Consider the following 18,098-nt stretch of genomic DNA (forward strand, 5'->3'; position numbering starts at 1 on the left):
GGGGAGCTAGTGGTAGGGGATGGGGATATGGCGAAGGTCTTGAATAACTTTTTTGTTTCTGTCTTCACGGAGGAGGACGTGAATAATTTGCCGGGTGTTAGAGATGGAAAGGTGGTAGGAATGGAGGGTCTTAATGACATTACTGTTACTAGAGAGGTGGTGCTCGATAGACTGGAGGGGCTGATTGTGGACAAGTCCCCAGGACCGGATGGAATGCATCCGAGGGTTCTGAAAGAAATGGCGGAGGTGATAGTGGATGCCTTGGTGGTTATTTTCCAGACGTCGCTGGATTCCGGGGAAGTGCCGGAAGATTGGAAAACGGCTAATGTTACGCCGTTGTTTAAGAAGGGTGCCAGGCAAAAGGCGGGGAATTATAGGCCGGTTAGTTTAACGTCTGTGGTAGGTAAAATGTTAGAATCCGTCATTAAGGAGGAAATTGCGAGGCATCTTGAAGGGAATTGCTTGATAGGGCGGACGCAACACGGTTTCATTAAAGGGAAGTCGTGTCTGACAAATTTACTGGAGTTCTATGAGGATGTGTCTAGGGCAGTGGATAGAGGAGAGCCGGTGGATGTGGTCTTTCTGGATTTTCAGAAGGCGTTTGACAAGGTACCTCACAAGAGGTTATTGCAGAAGGTCAGGGGACATGGAGTTGGGGGTAGGGTGTTAGCGTGGATAGAGGATTGGTTGTCAAATAGGAGGCAGAGAGTGGGGGTCAATGGGTGCTATTCGGATTGGCGGTTGGTGACTAGTGGGGTGCCCCAGGGGTCGGTGCTGGGGCCTCAGCTATTTACCATTTATCTGGAGGAGGGAACCGAGTGCAGGGTGTCGAAATTTGCTGATGACACCAAGATTGGGGGAAAGGCAAATTGTGCGGAGGGTGTGGAGAGTCTGCAGAAGGATCTAGATAGGCTGGGAGAATGGGCCAGGAAATGGCAAATGGAATTTAATGTTGGCAAGTGTGAGGTGGTCCACTTTGGTAGGAAGAATGGTAGGAAGGACTATTACTTACGTGGCGAAAAACTGCAGCAGGCGACGGTGCAGAGGGACCTCGGGGTCCTTGTGCATGAGTCGCAAAAACCCAGCTTGCAGGTGCAGCAGGTGGTCAGGAAGGCGAATGGGATGCTGGCCTTCATAGCGAGGGGGATTGAATATAAAAGTAGGGAGGTCTTGCTGCAGCTGTATAGGGCATTGGTGAGGCCGCAGCTGGAGTACTGTGTGCAGTTTTGGGCGCCGCACCTGCGCAAGGATATTTTGGCCCTGGAGGGAGTGCAGAGGAGGTTTACTAGGCTGATACCGGAGTTGAGGGGATTGAGCTATGAGGAGAGGCTGAATAAACTAGGCTTGTACTCGTTAGAGTTTAGAAGAATGAGGGGAGATCTCATTGAGACGTATAAGATGATGAATGGGATGGATAGGATAGAGGTGGAGAGACTCTTCCCGCTCAAAAAAGACAGTAGGACTAGGGGGCACAGCCTCAAGATAAAGGGGAGGCGGTTTAGAATGGAGTTGAGGAGGAACTTCTTCACTCAAAGGGTGGTGAATCTCTGGAATTCTCTGCCCGTTGAAGTGGTGGAGGCTGCCTCGCTAAATATTTTTAAGAAGCGGGTTGATGGGTTCTTGATAAGAGAGGGGATTAAGGGTTATGGGGAGAGGGCGGGAAAGTGGAACTGAGCCACAACAGATCAGCCATGATCTTATTGAATGGCGGGGCAGGCTCGAAGGGCTAGATGGCCTACTCCTGCTCCTATTTCTTATGTTCTTATGTTCTTAAAACTGACAATGGAAAACAATTGAACTGTTAAACCAATGACACAGTTCTGCAAAGAAAATATTTCTAAGTTTCATAAAAGACAGTGAAACATGTAAAAGTTGATAGTTTGACCACAACCATTGATATTCTTAACACTATGTTAACATTGTTTAAATTTAAACTCGAATGCAATGTATATAATTTGTCTTCATTACAAAGGAAATAAAAGTGAACTTACCTAACAATTTTTTAAAGAACCTGTAATGATGTACAATCCCATTCCACTCACTAACCATTCCAAAGCTTCCCCTACCCTGCTCTGGTTACATGGTACTTCTTAGGGCCGATGGTGTCCATGTCCAGAAGCACCTTGAGCACAGATCCTCATAAATTAAAACAGAGGGTAGGATTCCTCCACTGCCCCCCCGCCCCACCCATGGCATGATTTGCAGTGGGGGAGGCCGGCTGCCATTGACCAGCAGAAAAATCTTCCAGTCTCGCTGAGGTTCTCGTTGTTCATGCCCTCCACTGCCAGGGGGACCGGATGATTCTGCCAGTGGGAATGGCCAGAAGATCTCGCCCAAAGCTGCCTGCTGCTTGTACTCATTTTAACACATGGCAGGCAGTGACTGGAACTGAAGGGAAGGGGGAGGTTAACTGATTGCGTTGTGTGACCTGTACTTGCCCCAGTAGTAGGAAGGCACAGCTGAAGAAACCAGTGAACGGATTTGGAAAAGTGGAAGATGTGATCAGTCTGAAGATGTCCTCAGTTGGGCAGGAAGAGCAGTAAATCATTTGGCCCCTCGAGCTTGCTTCAACATTGAGTACGATCATCAATAACCTTTGGCCTCAACTCCACTTTCCTGCCGCCTCTCCATCACCCTCAATTGCCTGTAACCCCACCTATCTCAGTCTTAAACGCATGATGGAGCATGCTCTTAGGATGCAGCATTTCAAGGATGCACAGTTTTGAGTGAAGAAATTTCAAGGATGGTGCAGGGGAATCAGGAAAGTAAAGCAATCTTGCACATTCATGCAGGACTAATCCCATAAAGTGGAACTAATCAATCTCCTTGTTTTAACCCTTATCTGCAGCATGGAAATTCCCTAGATTAATAACACACCTCAGCGCAACTGTCTGACTGGATACTGACTGCAGAAGCCCCCCCACACTCGCCCCCACGACATAATCTCCATTTTCTGATGAAACATCAGAAAACATTCATGGTTATTCCCATGTGTGTAGTATTGAAGTTCAGTAAATGAGGATCTCAGTGCCTGGGGTGAAAGCAGCATGTCAACACACCAGGCCAAAGTAATGTCACAGCAGTCAGTCATGTTGGGGCAGGGGGTGACCTTGGTATGCACCTTGCACCAGTCATAATTTCAGGGTCGAGTGCTTTTTGACATGGGGGCAAAGCCCTTGAACCCATATTCACTGAGGAATAATCAACAGAAACAGGATGCTTGGAGACTAATGCTGACACTTACCTCTTTCTCATTGATATTGCAGGGAGGAGACCATCAGGAAGATGGAGGCTGGATTTATTACTGGCTGCATTATCATTTACAGGCAGAGAGGAGAAACTTGCAATGGGAAGCACCTGGATCACCAAAGGGAGCAGCAAAACCCTCAAGAGCAATGTCTCCTCCAGACACGGTGTGAGGCTCAAGGAACTATCATGTGTAGGCGATGAACAAGTCCCAGGGCCCACAAAACTCACATGGCTTACCTGCAGATGAGCAAGGATCATTGTTGCCAATGGCACCACATGTTCAGGGGCCTTGTTACATTTACTACATTCTTCAGGAATTGGCACCATAGCACTGGGAGGGCATCCATTGCTGGTGGTTGTGAAAGTAACCACTGAACTGACCTTCCACGCCAGTGGGTCCTTTCAGGGCCTCACAGGGTTCCTCTGTGGGCTCTCACAAATATCCACAAACAAATACATTATGAGGTCACAGGCACCCTTCATGCCCTACAATCAAGTCAACTTCAACAGAAGTCAAGCAAGCCAGGATACCAGAGCTTTGCTGAGATTGCCAGATTCCCACAGGAGTAGGGTGCCATTGACTGCATTCAAGCGACTATAGAAACTTCACGGCAACAGGCACTGCAATACATAAACCAGGAAGGCAATTAATCACTGAATGTATAGCTGGTCTGCTACCACAAGAAACTGAGATTTGCAGGAGATACTGAGAATCCATGACTCGTAAATCTTGAATAGATCACAGATCCTGGAAATCCTCCAGGTCCAAATAGGATCCAGGCCTGGCTCCTCAGTGACGTGGTGCCCGCAAAGGACATGGCACACGATGTTCATGCAGCAGCCTCAGACATCTGCAGATAGAAAGTACGATGAGGTTCATGGATCTAGCCGAGCATTGCTGGAGAATACCATCCTGATCCTAAAAACATGATGCCTGGACAGATCTAGTGGAGTGCTTCAATACTGATAATTGTGTTGCTGCATGCTGTGTAACCTGGTCCTGCAAAGGACAGAGAACTTGCCAGATGGAGGAGCTGCAGCTCTAAAGAGATAAGACTATTGAGTTTAATGAAAAGGAGGCTGCAGAGGAAGAGGCCAGAACACGGGCCAGAAGAGGCAAGTGTGCATGAGACCCTGCTAGCCACCAGGAGGATGATGGGTTGTTATGAGTACCCTCTTGGACAAGAGCCCTCCAACATGGGCCAATGTGAACACCAGTGTTGCTATTCCTCTCATTTCACTCATGCACTTTTATATGAGAGTGAATGGTTACACATCAGACTCACATTGTCCTTACCCTTTGAAGGATTCAGGAAGCCTCAGCAGCATGTCTCCTTGCTGAAATGAGGTGCCAAATAGAGGAGGGTGTCCTGGCATCAGATTCATCCCAGTCGCAACAGCAGCTTACAAGATGCAGGAACAGTTGTATGATCCTCAGTGGTACCATAGCTGTACGTCTTCAACATGACAAAGTTCCTCAAGGAGATACATATGAACGAGTGGAACAATGCACTGTGTAACATCAATGGTGAATTCACTAATTCACATTTGGGACAAGGCAGCTGATGACCTTCCACTGCTGTGAATCCATTTAGAAATGACTCAGTCGTCTGTGCTGCATTTTCCAAATCATATTAACATCCAGCACTCTCAGTTAGGGATCCTGGATTACTTATGGATGTTGACCACCTGAGCACAAAAATGTCAAATACTTGCAAGCCTCCTCTTTGTCACAGGCATTTTGCCCTCATGGCCAGCCTTGGCCCTTGTTAAGTTCAAAACACTCAGGCACTGTGAAGCCCAGAAGGGCACATGCATTGTGAATAAGGAGCGTACGTCAGCTTCAGGACATCACTCTTAGCTCATTGCTCCCCTACACCTGGTCTTAAGCAACCATGCATGCCCAGAGCATGTCCAAACACTCAGCTGCCTGCCAGAAGTGACCATTTGCAATTAGTATTAGTGACCTTGGTGAGTGCTCAGGTGAAGGGATGCACAATGCTTCTTCCCCTGTTTGTGATGGGAACCTTGTCCCTGCAAGCCACACAAATACAGGGTGAGAGATGCACAAGGTTAGACATTTGAGTGCCAGGATAATAATGTGATTGAGGGGGCAGAGCTTTGTCACCAACGAGTGGAAAGATGCCCCTACTTCTCGGTGAGCTGAGCTGATGTAAACACTGAAAGTTGAAAACACTGACAGAAGCGCACACAAACTCTATGAGCATACTGGTTCACAGCATAAAACCCTGGGAAGAAACAGAGAGTACCTGAAATTGTGCAATCAGCCCTGCCATGTCAGTCTAACCTTATTTACTTAATGTACTGAATTAGCAAACCGTTAGCCAAAGTAAGAACAAGGTTCCCTTAGTTTGGAGACAATAGAAAAATATTCACCAGCTACCAGACATAAAATTATAAGCAGCACCTCCTTCTCCTTCAGCAGAGAATTGCCAGTTACACCAAATTCCCAAATTAGCATTTGGGTTTCCAGATCACTATAGCAAATACTGTCTACTTAAGAGAGTTTAAAAAAAATTCTAATCAAAAAAGCCAGTTCAAATTAAGTCCAAACATGGTCCCCACATGGGGGACATACAAGATCCAAGTTGACAAGTCAAGACTTTGCATCCCTTCTTGAGCTCAATCAAACAAGAATCAAGCTGACAAAATGAAGCACTGCACTCCCTCGGTTGATCTAATGCTTCATCCTGGCTATAAAGCCAAGATGGCTTTTAAAAATTGCATCAGTTTAACCTCATTGGCTAACCTGATCCTTTACTCTAACCTAGCTTAAGCAAACCACCATTGCAGGTGTTAGCACACCCCCAGTGCAATGGGCTCATCTCATCCCCTGCCTGTTTAATGTTTCACCCCCATCCAGGTTTATGACTCCAACCCAAGTTAAAACAAGTACACAGTAAGGCAATCACTTTTAGTTGATTGACAGTTAACTGCCATGGCTAGGCAGTTTCTGTTAATCAGGAATCTTCATTGGCTTGCAGTTTCTTTTGCAGTTTTAAAGTTTCTAAGATAAGTAAAGATTCTAACTGTTGATCTAATTTACAGCTTGAGAAATATTTACCAGACTTCCTGACTTAGCACTCAGTGCACAAAGCACACTATTCTCAAATAATTCTTGTTTCCACTTATAGGGACTGTGGAAGAACCTTGAAGAATGGCAGAGGCTTCTAAAGGTTGGATATTTAATCTTTAGACGTCTATTATATATTCCTATTTTAATGAACAGTGGAACATTTTGTGGAGTGTAGGGTTGTGTGGGCAGATAGGGAGAGATGGTTTTGAGAATTCTTAATTCTCAATTGTGGCCTTCCTCTGCCATTCCATCTCAGGTGCAATGTTCAAAGATTAATTGTGATGAATGAAAGCATATCTGCAGTGTCATGTTTATCACCCATTGACTTAGTGGTGATTTGAGCCATTGTCCACTCGCCTATTCTCAATCTTTTCCTATCCTATAACTCTTGTCATGCCAACTCATGCCTCCCACTCACCCCCAGTGATCCTTCATATCCCCATGCCATCTCCATAATCACTTACCCCATTTCAGCATGGGTAAAACACAGTTATAAAGACCTCATCCACCCTTCAAGAGCATTTATAAGATATGTAGGAGCAGAATTAGGCTATTCAGCCCATCAAGTCTGCTCTGCCATTCCATCACGATTGTTATATTTCTCAGCCCCATTCACCCCCCTTTTCCCCATAACATTTAATCCTCTTATCAATCAAAAACTTATCTATCTTTGTCTTAAATACACTCAATGAACTGGCATCCACAGCCTTTTATGGCAATTAATTCCACAGATTCACTACCCTCTGGCTGAAGAAATTTCTCCTCATCTAGGTTCTAAAGGGTTGTCCCTTTAGTCCAAGCTGTGCCCTCGGATCCTAGTCTCCCCTACTAATGGAAACATCTTTTCTACGTCCATTCTATCCAGTCCTTTCAGTATTCTGTAAGTTTCAATAAGATCCCTCTTCATCCTTCTAAACTACATTGAGTATTGAGTACAGACCCAGAGTCCTCAAACATTCAGGAGCCATGTAGCGATGAAAAGCATAAACTTCAAACAATTTAGTACAGCTCTCACTCATATACACTCCCATGTACAAAAATTTTTAAGAACTCCCATTCATGAGACCTATTCATAACTTTTAAATCTCAATTGGTTAATCACTTATAAAAACAAACTACTATTCCAACCCCACATTAAAAACAGTTAAAACTTTTATAAACTCCTTAAACTGTTAATCAAACTGTGAACTCGGAGCTTCCTGTTGAGTAGCTGTAGCCTTTGAAACTCGACCAAGTATTCACAATGATGTAATACTAGCCTTTGGGAAATGTCAACAACGACCTTAATTGAAACTGTGTAATCAGATGGTAATTTTTTTTCTAACCCACACGAGATAACTTGTCAATCATAGCAGCCCAGCCAAGGTTTTTTTTCCCACTTTCATTGACAACTTAATTCAGTTTTTTTCATGTTTAAAGAGCAGGGAACGGAAAGAAAAGGGGTGATGACAATTATATAGACTTTATCCACCCTTCGAGAATATTTATAAGATATACAGGGACAAAATTAGGCCATTCGGTCCATCGGGTCTGCTTTGCCATTTGAGCATGGCTCAACCCCTTCTTCTGCCTTTTCCCCATAACCTTTAATCCTTTAACAATTAAGAGCTCATCTATCTGTCTTAAATACACACAATGAACTGCCCTCCATAGCAATGAATTCCACAGATTTACCTCCCTCTGGCTGAAGAAATTCCTCCTCATCTCAGTTCTAAAGGGTCATCCCTTTACTCTGAAGCTGTGCCCTCAGATCCCAGTCTCTCCTACTAATGGAAACATCTTCTCCATGTCCATCCTATCCAGGCCTTTCAGTATCCTGTAAGTTTCAATAAGATCCTACCATATCCTTCTAAACTCCATTGAGTGCAGACCCAGAGCTCTCAAACACTCCTCTTACATCAAACCTTTTATTCCTGAGATCATTCTCATGAATCTTCTCCGGGCCCTCTTCAAGTCCAGCATATCCTTCCTTAGATACAAGGCCCAAAATTGCTTACAATATTCCAAATGGTTTATGTGCTTTTTTTATTCTAGGCGCCTCGATATGAAAGCTAACATTGCATTTGCCTTCCTAACTATCAACTCAATCTACAAATTAACTTAAGAGAATCCTGAACTAGGATTCCCAGGTGGCTTTGCATTTCTGATTTCTGAATTCTCTCCCCTCTTAGAAAATAGTTCATGCCTCTATTTCCACCAAAGTCTATAACTTTACACTTTCCCACGTTGTATTCCATTTGCCACTTCTTTGCCCATTCTCCCACTTGTGCAAGTCTTTCTGCAGTCTCCCCGCCTCCTCAATACTACCTGTCCCTCCACCTATCTTTGTATTATCTGCAAATTTGGCCACAATGCCCTCAGTTCTTTCATCTAGATTAACACTGATCCGTTATGTGCTCCACTAGTCACCAGCTGCCATCCTGAAAAGGACCACTTTACCCTTACTCTCTGCCTTTTGCCAGTCAGCCAACCTATTATCCATGCTGGTACCTTGTCTCTAACACCATGGCTTCTTATGTTACCCAGCAGCTTCCTGTACGACACTTTGTCAAAGGCTTTCTGGAAATCCAGGTAAATAACATCTATCCGCTCTCCTTTGTCTAACCTGCTCATTACCTCCTCAAAGAATTCTAACAGATCTGTCAGACATGACCTCCCCTCGATCAAACCATGCTGACTTTGCCCTATTTCACCATACACTTCCACGTACTCCGAAATCTCATCCTTAATAATGGACTCTAAAATCATACTAATGACCAAAGTCAGACTAACTGGCCTGTAATTTCTCATCTCCCTTCTTAAATAGGTATTACATTAGTGCCTTTCCAGTCCTTTGGGACTCTCCCTGGCTCTAGTGATCCCTGAAAGATCACCACTTAGGCCTCCACGGTCTCTGCAGCTATCTCCGTCAGAACTCAGCTGTTCTAGCAGATTGTTATGGTTTGTTTGTCCTCTGCTCATTCTCCCAACAATCTGTTGGTTCAAGGGGAATGCCCACCATGTCACGCCTGCCTAAGCAACTAGTCTGTGCGGAAGTCTTGAAGTCAGAAAAAAAATCTTCAACACCTGCCATGGTACTGTCTGTAGATTTTAGAAACTTTAAAGCTCTAGAAACACTGGTACAATCATAGCAACTGCCAATAGTAATCAATCAGCTATTAGCCTGAAGCACCTGATGATCCCATTAAGTAACACTGGTGCAGAATTGCCAGGTTGCTGTTGTTCCATAAACGATTGAGAGATGGTGTTAACTGGAATGTTCACTTCCAAAATGAGAGTGCTGGTATCACATTCAGCCTATCCTGCAGACTTCCAGTAGACACTAACTGTGGGCATAACCTTGTGGAGACAACTGGGTGGTCCCTGATGCTGGACAGCTGGTAAAGGCCCTGTGTTACCTTTTATTGCAAAGGCCTGCTGCATATTGTCCCAACCAGGCATTTGGTGGGCCAGCAGTGGGTTTTCCTTGGGATTAAGGACACAGGGCGCCCGTCTTGCCTGCCAGGAATGGCCGGTAGCTCTACTGAGTGGTAGTGCCACCAGGGAGATGGTGGCTGCTGCCAGTGTGAAACATACCTGAGTCTAGGATCCTGGATCAGAGATGAAAGGTGGTGAACAGAGGGCTGCAGGTAGTTCTCAGGAGGTCCCTGGGTCCCCCAGTCAGATACTGAGTGCCTTTGAATGAGGGACCCCTCTCCCCATCGAGAGCCTTCAAGCAACCCCGCACAGGTATGCTTGTCGTGCTCCCCACATGCTGAGCCTCCTGCTTGGCACTGGGTAAATACCAGCAGCAGATGGATAAATATGTGGGGTTATGGGGATAGGGCCTGAGTGGGATTGTTGTCGCTGAAGACTCCATAGGCTGAATGGCCTCCTTCTGCACTGTAGGGTTTCTATGATTCTATAAGGCCCTGTAGTGGACATGCACAAGCCTTCGCCACAGATTTAACTGGAGTGAAGTCAGGAAAGTGTTGGGGATATTGGCCAGAGAATTCTGCTTTCCACGTGCACTGATCAGTCTCCCAATATGGAATCTGACACGACTCACATCCTAAGCGTGTACGTGAACCAAGGGTATTGTTTGTACTTCTATGGGCCTATTACCTCCATATTTCATATAGCTATACGATATGAAGCAATGTATGTACATAAATATATGAGTGCAATTGTATAATTTGTGTCATTTTGAGCTCTGATGTTTCCCTGTTAGGTTTAATTAAAATTGTGGAACAAAATCTTGCCCAAATACAAGCTGTGATGGGTGACAGGGTGCAGGTAAAAGCATTCTTGCCTTATGGTCTAAAACAGAATGGAGTAAAGGCAGGATGCAATGAATGAACAAGGTTACTTGATCTGGCAAATAATCAGTTAAGGGATAGAGGATTAACAGTTAGTCATTAATGCCTTTTCTGCCCACAAAGGTACAATTGTTTGAAAACTCAAGCTGTGAGAAAGGGACAGACACAATGTTTTGGGATTGCTGACCCACCAGGGGGTGCGAGTCTATTGTAGTGGATATCTCAGTGTTGATTGACAGTTCTGTGCTTATAGGCCATCAGGCAAAATAAATAATTACTGGAACCTTCTTCCAATGTGGCAGTTCCTTTTCTGCTGACTATCTCATGGGTGGAGGTGAGCAAGGATATCGTTTTTCTTTCGCTTTCAATTGCTTTCAATTAAGGGGTAACAGTTCTGTAGGAATTCCTTGATCTATCATAATTTCTCAGGGGTCTCTGATCACCTCCTGCCAAAGTTATGATAGGATCATGTGGGCCAAATTGGAAATTACTGCTGTTTAAAGCAATTCAAAGAGCTGCTAAAACTTCTGAACTTTGAATATTTTGTAAGAGGAACAGTTGTTATAAGCTAATGAAATAAGCTGTCGTTCTATTTCTTTTTATTTCCCAGCTATATACTACGTTCAGGGCAATATAACTGAAAACAAAGGGCCCAATTTTACCAACAATTTGCGGCCATTTCCGGGCGTGAAATCGTGGTAAAGTCGGGTGTGAGGCCTTTATCGCGATCTGCACCTGAGTCTGCGCAGATTGCCACTTTACTGAGACCTGCAAATGGTGAGGATCCATTCCGTGCCCAAATTGGGCACAACGTATTGCATATATTTAAATTGAATTAATGAACTGCCCGCCCAACTCTATCAGCATTTCCCCCTTTACCACCGTGTTTACCAATCCAGAACCACGCTTTTAGGGACCTGCTGAATAAAAGTCTGAGTCAGGTGCTCCAGCCTCTGAAGAGCACATTCAGTCTTTGCAACAGTTCTCTGACTCAGATCAGTGGTGGGGGTGGGGGTGGGGGTGGAGGTGGGTTAGGTCATTCTCTGGATGGAGTGGGGAGGAGGGGAGTGAGGTCAGATTGTTGTCTGGTTGGGTGTGGAGGAGGAGGTGGCGGGTCAGATGGATCTCTGACGGGGGGATGGGCTGATCATTGTCTGGTGGTGGGGGGGGAGGGCTGATCGTTGTCTGTTTTTTTCAGATTGAAAACTATTTTCATTGGTTCAACTTACACCTCAATTCACATTTGAACATATTCAGAATCAAACTAGAACAGTTGTCTACAATTAAATTATAGTTATAGTTTGTCATCTACACTTTGCAGCACAGTACAAACCCCTGACCTAGTCACTGCAAATCAAATGTTGCTCGTCCATCGCCATTGATGAGGACCTCAACACCATTAGGCATTTTGAGGCTGGATGCAGTGTGTCTGAAGAGGACTGATCAGGCCAATTCAGGCATGGAATGTCCTGGCACATATTGGGCAGACTTGTGGAGGCAAATACAGCGTATTCAAATGGCTGAATATAAGAAAAGTACTCAAAAATCCTATACATTGTTACTCTTCAAATAAAAAGGAATGTTACTCTCTCATTTCCCCATCTTCTTCCTCTTCCTCAACTTCTCTGATGTGCAAGACATTGTTACACCTTATTAGAACTTCGTCAAGGTGACCCGCTAAAACACCACCAATATATTTTTCTGTGTTCGCCAGCTGCATGTTCATATATCCATCGATTGATACCCAAGTAGTCCTTGTATTCCATTCCCCATTTTAACTTCACCATCACTGGTTTGCCAGTTAAGCCACTGAGAAAAGGTTTTGGATTCAATGGTAACTCCCGCGGGGGGAGGTTACAGAGATCCCTTGGGGCCCGGCTCCTCTATCTCCCTCCCTCACCATGCCTGGGGGGAGGGCTGATTGTTGTCTGGTGGTAGGGGGGTGAGGAGGCGGGTCAGATGTTCTTCTGGAGGGAAGGTGGGGTGAGGCCAGATCGTTGTCTGATGGATCTCTACTGGGGGGGGACAGATGGGTCTCTGGAGAGGGGGGCAGATGGTTCTCTGGTGGGGGCGGGGGGGGGGGGGAAGGAGGAGGGACATGGGGGTCCACTGCCACTCTGCGGGCGATCAGTGGGAGGGGAGGGGGCAGGGGTGGCGATCGGTCTGAGTAGTAGAGGGATGGATAAGGGACACACACACACATCACTGCCCCTCTTATCCATCCCCCCACTACCCAGAGATCCATTTGCCTCCCCCCACCAGAGATCCATGTGCCCCCCACCTCAGACATCCTTCTGCCCCCCCTCCAAGATCCATCTACCCCCGCCCCAGAGATCCATCTGTCCCCCCCGAGGTACATCTCACCCGCCTCCCTACCCCCTCCCCCCGAGATACACCCTCGTTCCTGCTTTTCGATCCCAGGCTGCTTTCTCCACTTTCTGTGGCTTGGGAGTGATCTGACACAGGTGCACTTTTTCCAACCTTTTTCTAACTGCGCATTCACAGTTCAGAGCTCCGATCGTTCCAGCAGCGCTAAGCCCTGCCTACAGCACAAATCGGATTGGAGGTGACTGAGAGCGTATGGGGGCGCCTGAAAGCGGATTTCTGAGTCAGATCTGTACTATGCCCAGAATTGGCACTTAGAATGAAAATGGTAAAATCGGGCCCAAAATGCCAGTTTCCACATGACTGCAGACCACATCCAGCTCTCCCTTACCACTCCTTTTTCTCTAAACTCTTGTCTGCTTATCCAAAATCCAGTGCTGGAGGTGCTGAAATATCCTCCAACCAAAGACTGAAGCCTCAAATTTAGGTCTACCTCACAAACTCCATCTCCGGGTGTGATGAGTACAAGGTAAAAAGCCTAAGCAAAAATGTATTTTTTCAGCAGAACTGGAACCATTGTGGATCAATTAAAGAAAATCAGCATAGATTCGTTAAAGGACAGTCGTCTTTAACTAACTTGATTGAGTTTTTCGATAAGGCAACAGAGTTGCTTGATGAGGGTAATACAGTTAATGTGGTACGCATAGACTTCCAAAAAGTGCCATGTGATAGGCTTACTAGCGAAGTTGGAGCCCATGGAACAAAAGGGCCAGGATGGCCTGAAAATGGCACAAAATTCGTTCAGTGACTGGAAACAGAAAGCAATGATGAATAGTTGTTTCTCCACAAAAGGAAAACATACAGCGAGGTTCTACAGGGATTGCTACAGAGACCACTATTTTTATTGATTATATATTAACATCTTAGACTTGGGTGCATTGTTCATGACAAATCAGAGCCCCCTTATATTTTTTGCAAAAATGTGTGATGGCGGCAAATGGAGTGAAGAGTATAGATCAATATCTCCAATGAAAGATGCCTTGCCAGAGATAGCAAATTAATTGTTTTGTGGTACTAAATGTGGTTATCACTGCAGGTAGATGAATAAGTATATGGAAGTTGCTCAAGTAAATTTCTATCAATAACATAGTAAATAACCCTTCCATTGTCCCTCTATTTACAATGTGATTTTTAATCGTGGAGTGTAAGGAATATTTAAAAGTGCAATCATTTGGATCATCGATAACTAGAAAACAGAAATGAGCTGTTCAGCTCATCATGAAATTGTTACTTGCATCTTTCTGTCTTTATCATTTCAATAGTAATTAAGTACTTTAATTACTTGAGTATGTATTCAAGTCCATATCATTGATACATATCATAAAAGGCAAGAGCCCTGTGCAACCCCACTGGAAACAGCTTTCCAGTCACAAAGACAATCACTGACCATTGCTTTTGGCCTTTGCTTCCTGCCTTTAGACTAATTTTGAATCCAATTTGCCACTTTGCCTTGGATCCCATGGACTTTTACTTTGATGGCCTATCAGCCGTGTGGAACATTATCAAAAACCTTGCTAAAATTCAAACAGACTATTTCAAATCTGCTACCCTCATACGACTCTCCCTGCTGCCTCCTTATCATGTTAGTCAGATACAACCTTCCCTTAACAAATATGTACTGACTGTCTTTAATCAATCTGTGTCTTTCCAAATGAAGATTTATTCAATCCTTAGCATTTTTTCTGACAGTTTCCCCAACAGAGGTAAGGCTGACTGGATTGTAATTATTTGGTTGATCTGTTTCTCCCTCAAGCAATGGTACAATATTACTTGTGTGGAACAAAAACAGAAATTGCTGGAAAAACTGAGGAGGTCTGACAGCATCTGTGGAGAGAGAATGGAGCCAACATTTTGAGTCTGGATGACACTTCATCATCCAGACTTGAAATGTTGGCTCTATTCTCTCTCCACAAATGCTGTCAGACCTGCTGAGTTTCTCCAGCATTTTCCATTTGTGTTTCAGATTCCAGCATCCGCAACATTTTGCCATTACTTGTGTGGGTGCTTCCTGCTGCCATTTTGACGTCTTAATACATTAAATAGCGGGGGCAACACAGTGGTTAGCACTGCTGCCTCACAGCGTCAGGGACCTGGGTTTGATTTCCAGGTTGGGTGACTTTTCTGTGTGGAGTTTGCATGTTCTCTCCATGTCTGCGTGGATTTCCTCCGGGTGCTCTGGTTTCCTTCCACAGTCTGAAAGAAGTGCTGGTTAGGTGCATTGACCCAAACCTAATTTGGGTCAATGAACCTAATTTGAACCTGCTGGAACGTGGCGACTAGGGGATTTTCACAGTAAATTCATTGCAATGTTAATGTAAGCCTTACATATGACTAATGAATAAACTTTATTTTAGCACCTGGAAAATAGGCTCTCTGCAGTCAAATTTAGTCTCAAATGTATTTTGGCTTTGATTTTTCACACTTCAATCTCAAAAATGTCTTTACTGTAACACTCATATTCGTGGAGGCAGGATTGTGATCTTCCTTGTGGACTTTCCTTCTGTAACTTTGGTGGAGGTTTGGCAACAAGGTGAGAGAAGCACTGTAAAAATTCACCTCCATAGACAAACATGAGGTAACATTAAATTAATTTTATAAACTAGTTGTAAGACCTTTCTTTCAAATGGAAACCCGAGTCTGTTATCTCATATAGATTTCCTATCAAAGTCTATGCACTTACTTTCCTCAGGAAGATCATTATCTTGTTCTTCTTTTTCCATTTGTTGACACCAGGCATCCATTCGCTCCCTTTCAGCTTGAAGCAACTTCATGAACCATCGCCCATCCCTTTCACAGACTGATCTCGGGGCTGCTTCTGCTTTGGTCTCTGATGTATAGTCGACCCATGGTTCAGGTGGAGGCAAAAAAGAAGGATCAAAATCAGAGTCAAAGTCATTTTCCTGTGCACAAGCCTGCAAATGGTTTCCCTCTGCTCCAAGAACGCTAGCTGTGGATGTACTCGCATCTTTGGAGAACTGCCTTAACAAAAGACTTGAAGTCACTTCCTGAGGTCCCAGTGAGCCTTGTGAATTTTCCTGATCGTCCAGATCCGCCTGTACTGCTGCCGTCACACTATTTGACCGTGTAAATCTTCGAAAGCTTCAACAGAATAGAAATAAAGCTATAATAAAGTGGTCTGATATAAAGATAATTGAAAACATCACGGAGGAAAAATAGTTGATGCTACTAAACGTGTCACAGATGAACTCAGAGGCTCAATGTACTGCCAGGTTTGAGCTACATAAAATAGGTACATCCCACGTTCCCTGATTCTCAACTGTAAACAGGGTAAAGATAATTAACCCCAGTGCTGTCACATTATTGAGGGACAACAAAATGAACAACCAGACTTCCTCCTCTTGATTGTCACCCAGTGATAGCGTATGGGATCTGGTTGAAGACAGGATCAGGTTCTTATGGTTCCTCCTTGAGTACCAACTTAATCTCGGAACTGGGGAAATGGGTTTAGCTGCCCTTTTCTATCATCTTGGATTTGTTTCTTAAGAGGAGATACTGTACCAGTTCTACATAACCTCCTTCGCATGAGATGAGGTGTGAAATATCCTTCATTTCAACATGACCAGGAACCTTCCTTGTGAAGGGGGTTGTGGCGGTGAGGAATTGAGCTACACTCATGAAAATATCAATGTGTGAGCTCTAGGGGCAATGGAAGATCATACAGATTCAGATGTGCGTGCTGCTCATTAGCTTTGAAGCAGAAGACACTAATGATTAGTGGCAGAAGTTTCATGGGGCCTGGGGTGCTTGCTGTGCCATAACCAATGTTGCTGAATCTCCCATGTTTGGGGGCAGTATCGTGGGAGGGGTGCACCTCTGAAACTGCTCAGTTGAAGGGAGAAGCCAGCAGTTTTCAGATATTGCTCAGCTGAGTGTAGCCTGCAAGTGGTGATGCAGAGGTCACAACTTCCTAAAACACTCAATGAGCCAGGAGTGCTTGACAAGCTCTGTCATATGCAATAGGTTGGCTGGTTCTCCTAAGAGGTTAAGGGGGAGTTGCAGACTTTCTGTGAATTTCCATAACATGGACCGGTTAGGCACAGAGTGACTATTGGCCAATAGCTGACCTTTCTGTGATAGGTCTCATTAGAGATGTCCAGTGTGGTCCAGGAAGTTAATTTAGAGGCAATAGCTTCCATTTCTTGGTGAAAAAAATATTAATTTTAATGATTTACTTTTTATTAACATGTCCACTTTGGGAAATACTTAATTTGATCCAGAGTCACTTGTTTTCTTTATTCTTTCATGGGGTGTGGGCATCAGGGACAGGGTCAGCGTTTGGTGAACATTCCTAATGGCACTTGAACAGAGTGACTTGGTGCTGGGCCATTTCAGAGGCCAGTTAAGAGTTAACCACATTGCTGTGGATCTGGAATCATGTGTAGGCCAGACCAGGTAACAACAGCAGATTTATTTCCCTAAAGAACATCAGTGAACTAGATGGGTTTTTACAACAATCAGTGATGGGTTTCATAGTTACCAATATGGAGATTAGCTTTATGACCTAGATTTACTAATTGAGATAAATTCCACTATCTGTCATGATGGGATTTGAACCCATGTCCCCAAAAGCATTAACAGTCCAATGACATCATCTCATCCATATAAGCTTCTAGTCTTTTAACAAATCCAGAGGATAACACTTAACTAATGTTACACGAAGATTTAAACTTAATTGGTCATTTACAACATTAACTGTGCAGGTAATGGGCACTGATGGTAAACAGTGACTTTTAAAATGGGTTTATCCCATTGATAATTCATGACTTTGGAATTTTCAATGTATGCCGAGATAGAATGTTCTATTCTGTATCTATGTTATGTACATAACATAAAAAGTTGACAAAGCTTTATTTAAAAATAGTTAAAATTCTGAATTCATATATGCCTTCAGAGTATGCCAACATATATCAGACGAAGCAAATTGCTTAAATTGAAAAAGTACAGGTATACACAGAAATGTTCCATTAAAACACTTATTAGAATCTATTAAAGCTGCTGTCCTTGAAAGTAGTAATATACCCTGAAATTAAGCACCGTTGTCTTAGCAG

At 44.2% G+C, this 18,098-nt stretch overlaps 1 protein-coding gene and 1 pseudogene across 9 annotated transcripts in view; both read right to left on the reverse strand.

Annotated features, from left to right (window-relative positions):
* The window catches only part of dlgap1a (discs, large (Drosophila) homolog-associated protein 1a), a 654,490-nt gene that overhangs the window by 25,578 nt on the left and 610,814 nt on the right, over positions 1 to 18,098 (reverse strand). For all 9 annotated transcript variants that reach the window (XM_080194324.1, XM_080194322.1, XM_080194325.1 and 6 more), the window contains one exon: positions 15,710 to 16,128. In XM_080194324.1, coding sequence (XP_080050450.1) covers positions 15,710 to 16,128 — 419 coding nt within the window. The remainder of the gene's footprint in view (positions 1 to 15,709; positions 16,129 to 18,098) is intronic.
* Positions 11,872 to 13,726, reverse strand: LOC145346921 (small nuclear ribonucleoprotein F pseudogene; annotated as a pseudogene).

This window comes from Carcharhinus amblyrhynchos, chromosome 8, assembly GCF_965287045.1.
Source record: "Carcharhinus amblyrhynchos chromosome 8, sCarAmb.v2.hapA, whole genome shotgun sequence".
Classification (NCBI taxonomy): domain Eukaryota; kingdom Metazoa; phylum Chordata; class Chondrichthyes; order Carcharhiniformes; family Carcharhinidae; genus Carcharhinus; species Carcharhinus amblyrhynchos.